Below are 19,460 nucleotides of genomic sequence, written 5' to 3' on the forward strand. Positions count from 1 at the left end.
TGATGTAATATACTTAAAATTAGATTTTTCCAAGACAAACATTATTTATCTAAAACAGTTACAGATAAGCAAGAACTGTAATCTATATTTAAACAAGAATAATTAGTTAAAATAGCTGAAACGGAGCTGTTTTTATCTGTACTTTGCTGGCAACAATAAAATATAAGTGAAATAGCTCTGTATACAGAAATTATTTCAATAGCATAAACTATATTAAACAAAATGATTAATTTAAGTTTATCCAGGTAGGAAGAATTCCAAAATAGCATTCAGGTGTCATTTGGCAATATCCTCCCCCCTGCCTCTCTCCTTTCTAGGGACTTTTCATACAGAGTTTGAACACCATATCTGTGATTATGCCAATAACATGACCTTCATCACCTGCCAAAATATTTTATTGTAGAATAATGGGTAAATTATTACACACATTGGGAGTAACCATATTACTTGAGGTAGTTTCAGTTGTCTTTGAGGTGCTGAAAACTCCAAGGCTATGATTGAATACTGAGTTTGTGCATTTTATGATTTTTATCATGAATGGTTGAACTTGTCACTAGATCAATAAATTGGGCAGACAATATGAGCTTGTTTCTTCTTTATGATGGGACAGTTGGCTAGCTATTGTAATTGGGTCTTGAATCTCACTTTTGCACATGAAGCCTTTAGCATGTGCCACAAAATCAATGGCCTTAATTAAGGGCTTTTAAGATTGGAAAAAGAAACAGCCAGACTACCTGGCACATCATACAGCTGGACTGTACAGAAGGTTCAACCGTTTCAGAAATCAAATAACTGTAGCAGCATTTATAACCTCTATAATGTGAAGAACAGTATTAGGTTTATACACCAGAAATCTGGTTTTAGTGTATAAACGATTTATTTAAAAAGACACTGCAGCCCTCATGTTGAAACTTAACATTTCTGTGAAGGCCCTTTGACTTACTTGTATTTCAAATGAATTAAAATAAAACAAGTCAGATCTTAAAACATTGAGGGATATATGTGTGATATACAGTTTTGCAGTACGTCTCTAAAAGTCCTAGATTTGGGCAGTCCTAAATGAAAAGGAATGGCAAATAAAAGATTTGACAAAGTACTGGGCCACATTGATAAAGATTTTGTTTATTCATTATAAAAACTTTACCTGTATTTGAGAGGAAACATTAAGGATTCTAATGCTCTACAGGCATCACTTAGTCTTTGGAAACTAGCAGAATGAAAGAGGACTTTGTTTTCTGTAAGGACTGCACAGAATAGATTCAGCACATTTTGAATTCCTTAAAAAAAGATACATAAGTTTTAAAATAAATAGACTTATTGCAATAACAAAAGAAAGTTACGATGTATTAATTGACTATTATTGGAATCACTTTAGGAAAATATATGATAATATTCTGTACTTTGTTTTTTCATTTGTTCTTTGACATGTATGCATTATTCTATTATTATTTCCATATCATTACAATATGACATAGAAATTAGATATCTTTCAGTATATTTGATCCCATTTTCCAACATTACTCAATAATTACTTCAAATGGGTTTTGTTCTGTTATTTAATAATCTAAAAGCCATTTAAGTGGTTACTGTAGATTATCGAAAAAGTATAACAGCACAATCTTATAAAATAGCTCAATCTTACAAAATCAGAATTCCAAACGAATTAGGCTGCTCTTGTGAGAAAAAATATATATCTGAACTTATCTGCAAAACATACATTGATAATTATGATTTTGAAAAGAATCCAACACACTTTCTATAAGGAGTCTGAAGATTAGCTGTTTGAAAAATCTAACAAGCTTTTTCATTAATTGTGTTAATGAATCAGACACCAGTAAAAAAGAAAGAAAGAGCAAAAGAACTGCCAAAACTTTTCTAAGAATTTATAATTTTGGGGCCACTCTTTAAAATTAACACAATTTTAGTTGTTAAATGAATTTTGTCTCAATTTAAGACCTTTCTTGCCACAGTTAAATGAAATACTGCAGTTGTTTAAGTTAGTAACATGGTTGTTAGATGAATCCGGCTTCCCCATTGACTTTGCTTGTCAGAAGGTCGCAAAAGATGATCACATGACCCCAGGACACAGCAACTGCCATAAATACATGGCAGTCACTAAGCATTTATATTTGGATCACGTGACTACAGTATGTTGCAGTGTGTGAAAAACGGTCATAAATCACTTTTTTCAGTGCTGTTGTAACTTCAAGTGGTGACTAAACAAATAGTTCTTAAGTTGAGGACTATCTGTAGCTCTTAGTAGGTTTTTCAAAGGTAAAGGTAATGAATGTAATGCTACTAGGTATGGACCGCAAATATCTGGATGACATTAAATGGCTACAGGAAGAACTACCCCTTTGCTACTATCTAGTGGTTATCTGGAATTTTTTCAGCCTTGTGTTGGAGGCTATAGTGTTTCCTTCATCTCTGAGGAATGCCACTATCCCAATCCTATATATTTTCAAAACATTTCTCTTTCATGGTGCTAGTTGTATGAGCAACATTCTTAGAATGACTGAGTTCATTTTCATTTTATATTATAATTCATAAGGTAGTGTTCTATATATTAGATGTCAGTATTGCTGTTTGGATGAGCAAGTATTTTTCAACCAAGCAGGAATGATACAGAGACCTCTGCAGAAATGACAACACCAAATGGTAATTGTAATTAGATACTGAAGGTCTACCCCAGCGGTTCTCAACCTGTGGGTCGTGACCCCGTTGGGGGTCGAATGACGATTTGCCAGGGGTCACCTAGGACCATCGGAAATATGGGAATACTTGCGAGTCGAAGAATCGCGCTCCAATGGTTGACTCCACAAGCCAGCTGCAGGCTCTTCAAATCGCTAGCCGAATTCAGCTTCAGGCGCGATGAATTAAAAAAAGAGAGAAATCTTTGCTCTGATGTCTCCCTCTCAAGCCAGCTGCAATCACTCCCAATCGCTAGCCTAATCTGGCTTCAGGTGTGATAAACTTAATAGGGGAGGCGTCTCCGCTTTAATGCCTCCGTCCTCAAAGCAATCGCAAGCAGTTCAGATCGCTAGCCAATACAGCTTCAGGCACGATAAATTCAAAAAAACAGTTTGCCGCTTCCCCCCCCTTCTGCGGTTGGGAATTGTATTAAAGGGGTCACAGCACTATAAAGGTTGAGAACCACTGGTCTACCCCTTTTTAGGTATGTACGACAAAGACTTTAAAGGGTGGGGCTTTAATTGCCAAATGATATGTGCCATTTTGACATTGCTGGTTGCCTGCCCTGTGAATGCTAAATTTCTATTGAATTCATTGGTAAAAAGTTATAACATTCTTATATTCCACTATTTTGTTATCTGAATGAATTCATATTGAAGTCCAGGGTTTCTGGATTTAGCCATTTAGCTTTAATCAAGTTGTTGGGTTGATTATGTAACTCTGACTAATAACTGAAATAAAGATTTGATATATGATTCCATTACTAGTGACCATCCATAATGCGGACACTGAGAGAATACATGAAAGTCAATTAGTACAATACTTAAACAAGATTAAGTGAACAGTATAAACAACTAAATGTATTGAGCTAGAAAGAAAAACCCTAATCTGAATCAACTTTCTGCTACAATATAAAAAATGTTTGCCACTTCTTCCTTCTATTATTTTCACTTCGCCCCCAATAGTGGAAAAGGATATACATTGGAAACAAAATAAGAATAATTTTCACTAATAATCCTCCAAACACTTCCATTTTTTTAAAAATAAGAATTTACATACTTCTGGTTTCTCCAACTTTGTGTGTGTCTACTTACTACTTGCAAGTTTCATTTTCTATTATAATATATCTTATGTGGTACTTCTTCTTTTAACTATTCTCTTCCCATTACATTATCCAAACCTTGTAACTGATAAATGAATGTCAGTTAAAATTTTCTCCTCTCTCCTATGCACATTATTAATTATATTTCAACTCTTACTGAAGTCAAGTATGAGATTAGATTTTCCCCCTAACATCGATATCATGGTTAAAACAATTACTCTAAAACCAACTATGTTTACAGCTACTCCCTTTTTGCAACTACTAGTATTTGGTTCTTGTGCTAATCAAGGCATACTTAGGAAAATAAAAAAGAATCTAATAATTTAGAAGCTTCAAGAGTGGATTTCAAATAAAGGGAAAAAACCCATCTCCTTCAAATCTGGAATGCTTCTAGAATAACATTAGCCAGTTCTCCTATTTTCCTGAAAAATCTTATCCAGATCTTTCTGTATCCTAACTTCAAATTATTTACAAAGAAGGTAATTTGAAGTGTAAACAACAAATATTCAAGAACACTTGTCTTTTAAATAGCTGATAATTTAGGAAGCAAGGAGAGTTTTAACTCCAAATTCATTTTTTACCCTAAGACACTCTGAGCACTTACCATGCCATCAACTGGCTCATGTGATAATTATTCCCAGCACTCTTTATAATCAGTCTGCATTTCTCCACCACTGTCCTCACTCTCAACAGATTGTGAGCTTATTCAGACAGCATTGTCTCTATGCTTGTAAGTCTAGAACTCACAGACAGCACCTTTGGCCAATTGTTCAGGCTGTGGCATGGCAGTAAATATGAAATGGCTTCTCAGCAGAATAATGTTTGAGGACTTTTTGAGGACCCAGAGGTTTGAGTTTTGGGTTGGGGTTTAAAGATCCCAGAGATGAGAAGTGTGCATGCATTCTCTCCAGTGAGAAAATAAGCAGTGACAGATATTTACATCTCTATAATTTAACAAAACCATACAACTTTATATCCAATTATGGTAAATAAGTCACACATGATGCTATTTGGGGCTTGATGCTATATATCAGCAAGTATAGTGCCAAAAATCAAAGCTTTAGCTACTGCTTTAAAAATTGTTTTTTAAGATTGTTAGAAAAGTACGAAGAAAACAATGTTTAACTTCCAAAAGTTGAAACAGTTGGAGGATAAAATAAGATTTATTTCAATCAGTAAATAGTAGTAATAAGTAATAATAACAATTTACTTTAGGTGATGTAAAAATATGAAAGAAGTAAAATAAAATGCCCGCTTCAACTTCTGAAAAATAACCAATTGCAATATCAACTTCTAAAGGCAGATCTTCATGCTTCCAGAACTATATTTTTGTCACCTTGAACTTCAAAACACATCTGTGATACTGACTAGCCAAGGGCACAAACAGACCAGACAATGCTAAAACAAATAAACAATATATCTAGTGTTCATTATTACAGATTAAGCTTCCATAGTCATGTATGCTTCCTGTTGAACATTATCCATATGTTAGAAAAAAAATTGACCGAAGCTTCCTGACTATTTTTTTTTACTGTTTTTAAAGATTTGAAAAGGTAAGTAATTTGCACTGAAATATCTGACTTCCTACATTTTTTTAAAAAAATGTAATCAATCATCCTGTTTCCTGTTGTTCTAAAAATGATTTACAAGCTACACATAGACACTCACGTACATACTGCATTGTTTAAAGTATTACCATATTAGCACAAAAAGCACTGCACATTTTTAAGGACTTCACAAAGAATTATAGAATTTACCGGAATTGCCATATGATGAAACAGAAAACAGGGTTGCACAATTTTTGGTATCAATTATCAGTAATTTAGTGAGACTAATTCACAAATATGGGTAAGCGGTTATCAGAAAATTTTTCTGAATTATTCTAGAAAGTGATGCAAGCAACATTTTAATCAGAAGGGAAATCAGGTTCACTAAAGAAATAGGATATACAGCTTTCCAAAACTGCATTTAGAGAATCCTGATATCTCTTGCCTAATAAAGATTTGGGTATTTTATGCTGTAGAAAAATCAAAAATAAATTATGTTTAGTAAGGAAGAATAGATTTCACAAACTGGATTTATTTTTGAAGAGTGCATAATTAACATATGATTCAAATCAAACTAGAATCTCAAAGCAAGAGTTTGGGTTTACTAAATGGAGAAAAAAAAAATTAAAATGTAGAATTGTAGAATATATACTTGCCCAACAGGAGTACAGGCTGGGGAATAAGGTGCCCTGCATGGTATAGAAAACTTCAAATCTTAATCTATCTAGCTTTTAAGGCTAATGGAAGCCAGGAAATTAGAACGCGTAACATCTACATTGTACTACTTACCAATTCTGAGCCATCTCAAAGAGCTGTTATTAAAGTTTGAGGTTGTTAAAAAACTGGGACCAATTTATTTTAAAGATTGTGTTAAAAAGTATGGTTTGTATTTTAGTATCAGGAAATGGGACAAAATGAATCTGGTCATCTGTATCTCCGATCCTGGGTTTGTTTGATGATCCATTTGTTTGATATTGTCCATGTTATTCTTAAGAGTCTTCTCTAACACCAATGTTCAAGTGTCGGTATTCCTTCTATCCTGTTTCTTCAAAGTCCAATTTTTGGTTCTATAGAGTGTCACAGGGAATACCAATTTGCAGAATTCTAATCTTTGTAGATATAGACACATCATGACATCCAAATACCTTTTCTAAGGCCTTTACGGCTCTCTACCAAGTCCTAGTCTGTGATGTATTTATCGACTGCTTATTTCTTTAGTGTTAATGGCTGATCTTAAAAGGCAGAAGCTAAAGATTCAGATTCTTAATTGTACAGATTCTTCCTCCACTTTTAAAACCATGCTCTTCCAATCCAGCTTCATAAATACAATTCTATAGCTTGAATAAGAGGAGGGTATGGAGCCTTGCCTTATTCCTTTGCCAATCTGAAGTTATCTGTTTGGTATGTGCTGTGGCTTCCACATCCATATATAGGTTTTGCATGAGAAGAATGAGATGATCTGGGATTTTCATATTTCATATTTCTAAGCATAACCCACTATTGACATGATCAATACAATCAAAGATCTTTCTACCAATGAATTATTGACTGATTAATTGATTGATTGATTGATTGAATTTATATTGCCGCCTATTCGCCCAAGGCGACTAGAAGTACCTACAGACTTCTTTTTAGTATTCTTTGTTGTAATTATCCAGTGTGCATCAGCAATAATAATGCTGATGTTCCCTTGTCTCTTCTAAAGTCAACTTAAACAACTGACATATCGTTTTCCATGTAGGGATCTACATGCATTGCATTGCAATCTACATTGCATTGCATAATTCTAAACATTCTTTTTCTAGCAACTGAAATTGTGCAAAGTATTTACATACTCTGTTAAGTCTTTTTTTTTGTATTTGAAAAAAAGACTTCCAATCTCGTCATCTACTATTTCAAAAATATTATTTAATACATGAAACAGATATGCACAGTCGTCTGGATTTAGCATATAATATGCTGATAATATTTTCATGTATATTTAAATCAAAAAAATTTTTTCAAGTTCATTATTAGAATTTGATAACAGTGTGCAAACTGAAGGTTAATCCAGAAAATACCAGCAAATATTGTTTATTGTTATATTCCTAACACTATTCAAAGTGTTAAACATTTCTGGTATGGGATGAGGTCATCCAAATAAATAAATTACACATTATATCCTATCCTAATTTAAAACATTTGAAGAGGACTTTTTGTCTTGCCAACATTTTAAGTGCAACTATTAGGACATGACAGAGGGCCCTCTGAGTGGCTGACTCCAAGATGTGGAAATCTGCATTTTTCTTATGTGTCATTTTCATTCATAAGAGCCATGGTGGTGCAGTGGTTAGAATGTAGTACCGCAGGCTAATTCTGCTGACTTCAGACTGACAGCAGTTTGACAGTTTGATTCTCACCGGCTCAGGGTTGACTCAGCCTTCTGAAGTCAGAGAATGACCACTTAGAGAGGACTATAAAGCACAATAAAGCGGTATGTAAGTCTATGTGCTGTTGCTATACAAACAGTCCAGAGGTGGTATTCAGCAGGTTCTGACCAGTTCTGGAGAACCGGTAGTGGAAATTTTGAGTAGTTGGGAGAACCAATAAATACCACCTCTGACTGACTCCTCCCCCATCTATTCTCTGCTTCCCGAGTCCAAGCTGATTGTGAGGAAATGGGGATTTTGCAGTAACCTTCCCCTGGAGTGGGGAGGGAATGGAGATTTTACAGTAACCTTCCCCTGGAGTGGGGAGGGAATGGGGAGATTTTACAGTATCCTTCCGCTGGAGCGGGGTGGGAATGGAGATTTTACAGTATACTTCCTCTACCACGCCCACCAAGCCACGCTTACAGAACCAGTAGTAAAAAAATTTGAATCCCACCACTGAAGCAGTCCTTTAGGCTGACTGGTTTGGAAAAAGGTAAATACTTTAGCCTGCAACTTATATTTAAGAATTTCATTGTTCAGATTCTATTTTTTACTGAGTACATTTCTGCAGTTATATTGCAATTATTTTTTGCGATCTTGAGCAGTGTTTGTTGGAAAGTAGAATGCAGGTATAATAAGTCACAATGCACGTTACAGCAATATTCTATTTTATTAATTGAGCATCTGCACCCATATGTGTTATGTATCAATACTTTATATATCGATATTTATAATTAGAAATTTAAAATAAGAGTAAAAAAGCAACATGCAATCAAAAGCTTAGAAATAAGAATACTGAAATACAATTCTGAAGAAATTCTGACTTGTAATATTATACTTAGTTTTTAGTATATAGCAGAAAAGTATTGCTAACACAGGGAGCCTTTACAGCATATAATTTTGGAATAACCTGGAAAAATTCACAAATAATGCAGCAATTTCTGGAAATAAAATAACTTTATTCTAATTAGAATTTTAAAAAATAATACAGATAGAAAAACCAGTTTCTACCATGAGAAATACTGTATATGGATGCAGATATTTAATATTTTGACAGAATTATCAAACAGTAAATAGCAACTGATTTCCTGCTTTACCCATGTGTAATAACATTGACCATATATTTACAATATGTCACAGAAGTGAGTACACCCCCTCACATTTTGTAAATATTTAAGTATATCTTTTCATGTGACAACACTGAAAAAATGACACATGGCTACAAGGTAAACTAATGAGTATACAGCTTGTTTAACAGTGTAAATGTGTTGTCCCCTCAAAATAACACAATTCACAGCCATTAATGTCTAAAATGCTGGCAACAAAAGTGAGTACACCCCTAAGTGATAATGTCCAAATGGGGCCAAAAGTTTCAATATTTTATGTGGCCACCATTATTTTCCAGCACTGCCTTAACCCTTTTGAGCATAGAGTTCACCAGAGCTTCACAAGTTGCTACCGGAGTCCTCTTCCACTCCTCAATGATGACATCATGGAGCTGGTGGATGTTAGAGACCTTGCACACTTCCACCTTCTGTTTCAGGATACCCCACAGATGCTCAGTAGGGTTTAGGTCTGGAGATATGCTTGGCTAGTCCATTACCTTTACTCTCAGCTTCTTTAGCAAGGCAGTGATCATTTTGGATGTGTTTGGGGTCATTATGTTGGAATACTGCTCTGAGGCCCAGTCTCTGAAGGGAGGGCATCATGCTCTGCTTCAGTATGTCACAGTACATGTTGGCATTCATTGTTCCTTCAATGAACTGTAGCTCCCCAGTGCCTGCAGCACTCATGCAGCCCCAACCATGACATTCCCACCACCATGCTTGACTGTAGGCAAGACATATTTGTCTTTGTACTCCTCACCTGATGGCCGCTACACACACTTGACACCATCTGAACCAAAAGAGTTTATCTTGGTCTCATCGTACTTCAGGACATGGTTCCAGGAATCCATGTCCTTAGTCTGCTGGTCTGTAGCAAACTGTTTGCTGGCTTTCTTGTGCATCATCTTTAGAAGAGGCTTCCTTCTGGGATGACAGCCCTGCAGACCAATTGGATGCAGTGTGGAACGTAAGGTCTGAGCACTGACAGGCTGATCCCCACCCCCCTTCAACCTATGCAGCAATGCTGGCAGCACTCATACATCTATTTCCCAAAGCCAACCTCTGAATATGATGCTGAGCATGGGCACTCAACTTCTTTGGTCAATCATGGCGGGGCCTGTTCTGAGTGGAACCTGTCCTGTTAAGCCGCTGTATGGTCTTGGCCACTGTGCTGCAGCTCAGTTTCAGGGTCTTGGCAATCTTCTTATAATCTAGGCCATATAGCCTAGAGCAACAATTTGTTTTTTCAGATCCTCAGAGAGTTCATTGCCATGAGGTGCCATGCTGAACTTCCAGTGACCAGCATGAGTGAGAGCGATAACACCAAATGTAACACACCTGCTCCCCCTTCACACCTGAGACCTTGTAACACTAACGGGTCACATGACACCAGGGAGGGAAAACGGCTACTTGGGCCCCATTTGGACATTATCACTTAGGGGAGTACTCACTTTTGTTGCCAGCAGTTTAGACATTAATGGCCGTGTGTTGCGTTATTTTGAGGGAACAGCACATTAACATTTTTATACAAGCTGTATACTCACTACTTTACATTGTAGCCAAGTGTCATTTCTTCAGTGTTGTCACATGAAAAGATATACTTAAATATTTACAAAATGTGAGGGGGTGTACTTCTGTGACATACTGTAGATAGAAATGGCCAATTTTATAGACCAAAATATGATAAAAGTACTGTATTCCACCATATTACATTCCCAGGAATAAGCAAAAGCCTGGACAACTGATCGTTCAGTGCTTATAGAGAATAAAATTTATTTTCATATGAAGAATATTTTATGTCTATGTCTGATATATTAAAAGCGGAATCTTGGCAGACTCAATACATAATCATGTATCTAGTTTCAGGTTATTTGTTTTAGCCTTTTCATTTTTTTATTTTGATGCTATTTACTTTTTTTAAATGCTTTGTAATTGATTACCAGAATAATTAAGGCTTCAAATTCCAAAGGAATAGAATCATTATTTGGCAATCTACAGTTAAAACAGGTCAGTGTAAGGTCAACATCCTGTAGTAAATGCTTTATTGTATGCTGCGAGACATAAAAGGTGATATACCAGTAGCTTTGATCATAACATTCTGGGACAATTAAGAGTGAAATATAAAACTCTTGCTATGTCAGGTATTATAATTCTGAGTGCAATAAAATTTCTCATTGTTACAGTTAATTGTGAATGCGTTAGGAGTGCCATTGTTTTGCGTACAATAAAACTTAATTTTTTAAAGGTAATTATATAGTTCATGGCAGTAATTAATTCTTTGAATTTCAGAATGTTAAATAATTCAAAACTATTTTAGAAATTAAACTCTCCATTTCAAAAAGTTCATTCTCTTTTATTATTGTCTAGTAACTGCAACTTCATATCTGTAATCCTGAAACTGCAAATTCACAGACATACTCTTCAATAATTAATGGTACTATTTTTGTTCCTTGCATGGAATCAACTGTTAATCTTGCAATATTTTCAGACTACAACAGCTTCTGCTAAATTTGGAATATTTGCAAGGGTCAGATCCTTCATTCCATTCCAATCATCATCTTCCTGATTTAAAATGCCAAGACAATGAACTTTATTTAGAAGCCAGCTACATGAATCCTGTTTTTGCAAAGACATTTTCTCAAGCTGATGTTTAACATATAATAAAATACAACATACTTTGTATCATTTTATTCTAATATAATTTCTTTTACAAGAAAAATATTTGAACTTAAATAGCCCTCATTCATAAGGGGCTACATTAATCATTGGTTGATAAGACAATTTTCCAAAATTGTTCAAACATTGGGTAAAAATTATATTTTTTAAGGGTTGACCAGTATTTTTAACAGCAATGCATAAAAGCTAATGACAGATGCATATTTGACTTGCCTGATTAAGCATGACTGCTTAATATTTTTAGTTAAGACTGGGCCATATGACATGAGTTATGTTTGTATTTTAAGATATCAACAAAATGTTTAAAATATTAATAAACCATACACTTTCAAAATAATGTGTTTTAAAAAAAACCACCCTGTTTGTTTATACAGTACCAAAACAATGTTTGGAGGAAGAATTAACAATTAAAATCAATTAACACTAATTAGAACTCTTTCAATTATAAGCCAGAGTAAACAAGTGAGACATCATCCCTCTTTGGAGATTGTAATCTTATGGTATGGTAGATATCAATTAGAACAAAGACCACATCTCAGATGTTATTACAAATAAAACCTCTATACAGATGGTGCTTGGTTAATGACCACTTATTCAATGACTGTTCAAATTTATGATGAACAAGTAATACTTATGACTGGTATTCAAAGTTCCAACTCTCACAATTCCCCTACAGTCATATGATTGCAATGGGAGTGTTGGTGTCTGGCCCAGATTTCTGTCTGTTACAGTCAGGGGTGGGTTCTATTTACCTTTACTACCGTTTGCAACGGGAGGGCGCGTGCACGTGCTTCTGCACCTGCGCAGATTATACCTTATGATGTCTGGGTGGGTGGGTGGAGCCTCCTGCCGCTTTTACTACCAGTTCTCAAGAACCAGAAACAACCCACCTGTTCTGTTTCCCTTCCCCCAATACTCCCAGCAAAGAGTCAGTCAGAGGCCTCCTTTTCTGATTTATTTACATATATATAAATGTCCTGGCTACGTCTACCCACGGGCCTGCCAAGTTTCTGGAGATAACAAGGAAATTACAGATAAGGCCAGAATTACTCACGAATATATTCTTCCCTCCGTTGATACAGATTGCCCGCCCAAATTCATTACTTTGTCCAAGACAAAAAACCAGGAAGTCCCGCCTCCTATTTATAGTCTCTGCAGATGTCACTGCATGACAATTATGACTTGGCTTTGTCCCAACTCTTCCGCTGCTGCGCACGCCGATCACGTCTACGTAACCTTGCATCACTCCAAAACTGTTCTTGGGGCGTTGCCAAATCAGAAGGAGGCTCCATGGAATCAGGCTTTGCCGGCCCCTCCTCCTCCCTTTGAGTGGGTGCCAGGGAGGGAAAGGGCTCAAGAGAAGCAGGGCTGGCCAGGTCTTCTCCCTCACTTTCTGAATCATCCGAGTCCAGGAGTCCGGGTCCAGGAACCTGGGTCACAACACCACCACTGATTGCAGTGTCCCATGGCCATATGATTGTGACTTATGACCTTCCTGCTGGCTTCCCTCAAGCCAAGTCAATGAGAAAGCCAGCAGAGAGTTGAGTTGGCAGTAATGGTCATGTGAGTTACTCACTTAATGACCAGCAATGACTTAACAATGGTAACCAGGGATTGCTGGTTGATAGCAAAGCAAAGTGGTGCTATCACATACATTTGCATTTTATGACCACATTGCTTAGTAATAGACATTCCGATTCCAAATACTGTCATTAAGCAAGGACTTCCAGTACTAACTTCTATAAGCACATACAAATGGTTTATGTTTATGTGTAGAAAATATAATAACATAAATTTCCTATAACTAAACTAAAGCACAGCTAATGAAAAGAAGACCCTTTATACATGATACTGTTCACTCATATATAATTTCAATAGCATATTTTTTATTTCAGAAACACACTATCCTATCCAGTAACAAAGAAAGCAGTTTTCCTACGTATAGCATCTCTGTCTTATTTGGGTTAAGTTCTACTTTATCCATTATTCTATAAACCTTTCAGTAAAATAATTTATCTGCTTCCATCCCAAACCTGAGACTCAAACCAAACTGTCCTACATAATACAAATAGAACTTCTCTTTTAGTAGTCTGCCCTTAAGTAACTATAATATCCTTTCTTTACCTGATCACTGCTAAAAGCTATTTAAATATATTCAATTCCTAAAGGAAACAAGATTATAAACCATTTATCAGGAATACATATCCCAGAAATCAAAATCAACTTTTGATATTGCTTAAAATCAGATGTCAACATTTGGCAACAAAAATAATAATAATAATTGGAAGTGGAATTTTGAGAGCTTTTAAAAAATAACGAATAAAATAGATGTTTTATAACTTCACCTTTAATACTCTTCCAACCCTTGAGAAGGCTAATAAAGTTCAACTCTGAAATTCCATTTGGCGATATCAATATGTCATTGCCATACGATTGAAGCTATCGGTAACTGAATTTAACATGAATACATGAAGGTGGCCCATAGCCAAAACATACAGTATTATCTAGTCCTGTTATAAACTACATATCCTATACACCAATTAAGATTCATCAAGGAACTTGCATTTTGGTGCTCTTAATGGAGACAGAATTATTATTATAGGTTAGCTATTCTTATCTCTGAAAAATATGCTTGTTAGTCTATGAGAAAACCAAATTTTATTCAATCAATAGCTCTCTTCTGTTATTTTTGATGATCTTTTTCAAATAGAAGTAATTAAAAGTTACTGAAACTATTCAAATTAAAATGATCCCTGAACTGACTGAAATCAAGATTAAAAAAAGGTGACTTGGCTTTCATTGTTTCAGTGAAGCCTTCAGAACTATAATAGTATCATTTAAAAAAAAAGTAAAGAAACATTGTAAATATTGACAAACCTCTTAATTTTATTACAAACTAGCTGAATACCCGTGCTCCGCTATGAAACTATGTGATCGAGCTTGGTAAATTGACACTTAGGGTTTGAAAATTAATGAGTAGTTACGATTGGCCTCCCCTCTTCTCTCTCTCAGGCTTGCCCCATAGAAGCCTCTCCTCTCTATCCCCTTCTCCCCCTCAGGCTTACCCCATAGATCCTCTCCTCTCCCCTTCTCTCCCTCAGGCTGCGTCCACAAAAGCCTCTCCTCCCCCCTTCTCTCCCTCAGCCTTGCCCCACAGAAACGTCTCCTATCTTATCCCCTTCTCTCCCTCAGGCTTTCTAGCCCTTTCTCTCCATGAGGCTTGCCCCACAGAAGTCTGTCCTATGCTATCCCATTCTCCTCAGAGTTATTTTCAAGTTGGGAGGGGGAGTAGAACGTCTAACTAATTACCATCAGAGTGTGTTATAATAATATAGGAAATACTAATGCTCTGGTGGTCATTTCAAAAAATCCTTTCTTAGTGAGCACCTAGAAGCCAAGAGGAACATAAATGGCAAATTTCAAGTTTGTAGGTTTTACGGTTCTGGAGTTTTTGTGAGTAATGCATGAGTGGTTTTCATTTTTATATATATAGATAGGTATTTTAAAATGTAGGAATTTTTAAATTTGCATTTCATACTTCTACCTTATGAAATAATAAAAATTCAAACTATTTTTGAACTACTGACAACAAATGTAAGTTGTACTCTGGATGTTTTTTTTTCTTTTTCTTTTCTTTTCTTTTTCTTTTTTTAGAAACAATGTGTTCTGCATGATGTAGAAAGAACCTCCCTTAATTTCTGACCAAAAGTGAGGAAAGGAGGACGAGTGAGTTACACATTGATATTGCACAATGTCTCTGTAAATTATCAAATTATTTTGCAAATGTTGGTTATTCTATATTAGTACACAGATGAGAACAATTTATTAAAAATAGCTTGCATTTGTACTAATACAATTGTATTTATATTTTTGAAAAATTATTATACAATTATTTTCCTACAAGTGTTACTTTCTGTGTGACATACTAAAATACATATAAAAACGTTGCTTTCTATTTGACTGCTTGCAATTAAAAGCAGGAATTGTTGCCTTAACATGGAGTTCTTTGTTAGTGGTCATTCTTGGCTGAAGCAGAGACTACTTCACACTGGAATTCCCTCCCTTAACAGCTGTGAATTCATGAATGTGTGATTCTAATAAATTATTTTGTAATAAGTCATAATTCAGAACCAATGAGGAACAGGATAAAAACTAAACCTTCATTATTCCATCCTCAATTTTCCAACCGTTCATCACCCACAGACAATACTTAAATAAAAATGATGTTAAAAGTATGAAAGGAAGACTTAGTGATTCAGTGTTATTTTTTTACATAAACAAGTTTTGCTACATTAATGTTTGAACTGAATTAAATGTAACTAAAGTTAACAGATGAAGTGACTTACAAGAAGATAGTCCTCAATTTAACATTGTAATCAGGGGTGAAATGTAAAATTTGTTACTACCGGTTCTGTGGGCGTGGCTTGGTGTGTGTGTGTGGGGGGGGTAATGTGACTGGGTAGGCGTGGCCACCTTTTTTTTTACTTTTAAAAGCATTTTTTACCACCTCTTTTAACGAACCCAGGTGAGTTACCTGATTGTCAGAGGCTTTTCTTTTCTTTTAAAAGCATTTTTTTTGTCTTTAAAAGAAAAAAAAGCCTCGGACGGTCAGCCAACTTAGCTGGGATCATCAGAGAAGCCTTTTAAAAGAATTTTTTCTACAACCTCTTCAGCTTTGAAATAATGTTCCAAATGAAGACCATCTGGGAGCCTCTTAATATGTGGAGGACTTGTGGAAGAAGTAATTGTCTGTAATGAGTTTCCAAGGTTTGAGCCACCCAAAGCCCAGGCATGTTTGCACTGTGCTGCACTGGCATCTCATGCATCTTCCTGCAACTGACAGCAGCTTGTTAGTCTGCTTGTGAGCCACCTGGGACTTTCTGCTGGCTTCCCCACTGACATTACTTGTTAAAAGCTGGCAGGAAGTTGTGAAGAAGTTCTCAATAATGGCAGTGGAAAGTATGAAGAGTTCTGTCACATTACTTTGTGTTCTACAACTGCATCATTATAAACTAAAATTTCAGTCCCAATTTCTGCCATTAATTGAAGACCACTTGTATGTTTATTGTAACATTTGAAACCAATCTGTAACCAAAGTAGAACTACAGATTGGTAATGAGCATATTATCTTTACTAACTTTAATTTCTATTGCCTGCTTAAGATGAGTAAGTTTGTGTGATTAATCATACTCATTAATTAACATTCCACATATAAATATTGTGCCAAGGAAGAAGTTGCTAAAACGAGCATACCAAATAAACAAACTTGGTTAAACATGGAATATTTATTGTTTTTAGCAGATTTTATGCTTTAGATATTGCTATTTGTTATGGTATTCATTTTTTAAATTTACAATTTAAATTTAAAACCGAATGATTCCTTCAGTGTTTCCTAATCCTAGATTTATAACTGGCTGAATAACTACAGTGAAATTGTAACAAAAAATAGAAATGAGTAAATGCCCTTAAGCTATTAATCATCATTTTTTAGAACAGGCCAGTAATACCTTTTGGTATTTCCTGTATCGTGCTGCTTTGTCACCTTAGAATTAGGACATTAGATTCAGTTGGGGATTGATGGAATGAGGGGTCTTAAAAATTGCACTGCTAAATATATGGTTATGCAAAATTATATTGATTTTTCACTTCAACTAAAAGATAAAAGTCTCCTACTTCTCCCTCTGACAGAAAAGCTTCAGCTTCAGATGCTTCAGCAACTTTTTTTGTATTTTTGGGCTATTACTGCTTGCTCAATTTATTGCATTATCATCACCATGAAAGTAATGAAGAAACATCACATGCAGTGACTTCTTTATAAAATTAAATATTGCATTACTTTAAAAAAATAAAGGAAATTGTATAATAAATCAAACAATCTTTACATGAACATATTTGCACCTATTTTAACTTCATATAACCGCTTTGGGAAGAATGGAAAAACTGATACCAAGAACCAACTTGTTACTTAAATTACTGTGGATTACTACAACTTTTAATTTCTGATTTATTGAACTCATTTTGGAGGGGAGGAGATGAAGTCAATATAGACAATGAAGAAAAATACTGATACAGTTATCAAAACAAAGACTGAGCTTATTAACAAATTGTAGGTAAATTATATTCTAAAACACAACCAGTAACATAATTTGTTAGAGTAAAAACAACTACAAATAATCACATTTATCTAATCATTTTACAGTGATTAAAACAGTGTGTAACAATAAAAAAAAACCTACCTAATTGTTGAAATAAAAGAGCCACACTAATTCCTGTTACTGGAAGGCTATCATGTAAAGGAGTTTGTATCAGTTGCCTGTCTCCTGCTCCTAGGGAAAACAGTTTCTGTAGAAAGAAGTGTTAAGATGCTTATTGCAAACTGTAAAGTAGGCTGAATGATTATTCTGACCAAAGGACGTCACATCACTAATTTAAATGCTACCAATAAAAAAACACAGATGTGTTCATTTAATCACCCAAATTGAACTCAACTTGATATTACAGTTAGTACGGTAGTTATCTACTTTACAGTGTAATCTTGGCCATGCTAATTCAGAAAATATCCCTACTATTCCAGTAAATCTGATTTCTAATTAAGTTGATATAGGATTGCAACATGAATCATGTACTATGCACTGACATAATCTTGGGGTCTAGAAATTTGTTAGGAAAAAAAGTCATATCTAAAATGATTTCTGATTATTGTCATAAGAGATTTTCCCTTGTCCCAAACATATGTGACCAATTAAGAAACTTATTCATCAAAGTGCATCACATAAATCGAAATGGGGTACAGAGGTCCCTCATTTCTCATGTAAAGAATGTCAGCACAATCACAAGATTTTTGCTGATGTTACTATTTTCCAAAACTTGTTTCAGCTAGCAAGACTCACTCTCCACCATCTCTTTTTAATGGTAAGTTTTCAAATTATTAAACTTTACTTTAATGGCTACTTCTTAAGAGAATCTCTGGTATTAGTTTGAATGTACATTAATGTACATTCAAAGCGACAATAAAGTTATTCATAGTCTGAGTCTTCTATATCTACTGGTATGATGTGTTCTACTTTGACTTAAGTGTTTCAGACAAACATGCATTTTAATGATTATTTGACATTTGTATTTTTTGATTAATTTATTTTTATTTTTAATTGGATATTCCTAAGAACATGGTGCTTTCCATATAAACATATATTTCAAAAAGAGAACACATAGCAGGAACTGTATGTAGAAATGACAGAGAACAAAACTGATAAAATTACTATCACCAATTTGAATACTTATAAAACTAGCTTGCTTTAGATATGTATGGTAACAAAAATTAAAAAGTTTCTTTAAAAAAACCATCCAGAATATTAATTGTAGCTTGTTCTTCAAGTAATTTGCTGGTCATTCTCCAATCAGCTATCTCTGATATACTACCAACCTTTCCATTTTCCCACAACAAGTGATAAAACTCCTAGCTAATGACTTTACCATCATGCCCTGTTTTTGTAACTTGCAGTAATGTTTTTGCTAGAAAAGAAAGATTTCTACTAACATCCATGGCTGTTTTTAATCATAAATCCTAACTTACTGAGCATTATTTTTTTAAATCTAGTTTCATTATCACCATATTTCATAAAAACCAGTATTTTCATAGAAATACATGGGGTCTTGAAATAGTAAATTACATTAGAAGGGGTGGGGAGGGGTAGGACTCAATTCTCTTATGGAAAATAAAGAAAAAATTAAAAGCAATATATTATGTATCACCAGTAATAAAAAAAAGGTTGAGCTCTGCAAACTTCACCACTGATATAACACCCTGGAAAGATAATTACAATGATGAATTAACCCCTTGACCTTATTTTGGAATGGAATTTTTGCACACTTTAGAAGTCAGGCCACTAGAACATACCTAATTGAGCTATGTCCCTTTATTAAATCA

At 34.8% G+C, this 19,460-nt stretch overlaps 1 protein-coding gene across 5 annotated transcripts in view; it reads right to left on the minus strand.

Moving 5' to 3' along the window:
* SBF2 (SET binding factor 2) overlaps positions 1-19,460 on the minus strand; it is a 227,044-nt gene that overhangs the window by 110,054 nt on the left and 97,530 nt on the right. For all 5 annotated transcript variants that reach the window (XR_009152348.1, XM_058159766.1, XM_058159757.1 and 2 more), the window contains 2 exons: positions 17,770-17,875; positions 1,145-1,277 (listed from right to left, as the gene is read on the minus strand). Coding sequence is in view for 4 of the 5 variants with exons in the window: in XM_058159766.1 (XP_058015749.1) it covers positions 1,145-1,277; positions 17,770-17,875 (239 nt within the window). In the remaining variant the exon portion in view is untranslated. The remainder of the gene's footprint in view (positions 1-1,144; positions 1,278-17,769; positions 17,876-19,460) is intronic.

This window comes from Ahaetulla prasina, chromosome 1 (genome assembly GCF_028640845.1).
Source record: "Ahaetulla prasina isolate Xishuangbanna chromosome 1, ASM2864084v1, whole genome shotgun sequence".
NCBI classification, from domain to species: domain Eukaryota; kingdom Metazoa; phylum Chordata; class Lepidosauria; order Squamata; family Colubridae; genus Ahaetulla; species Ahaetulla prasina.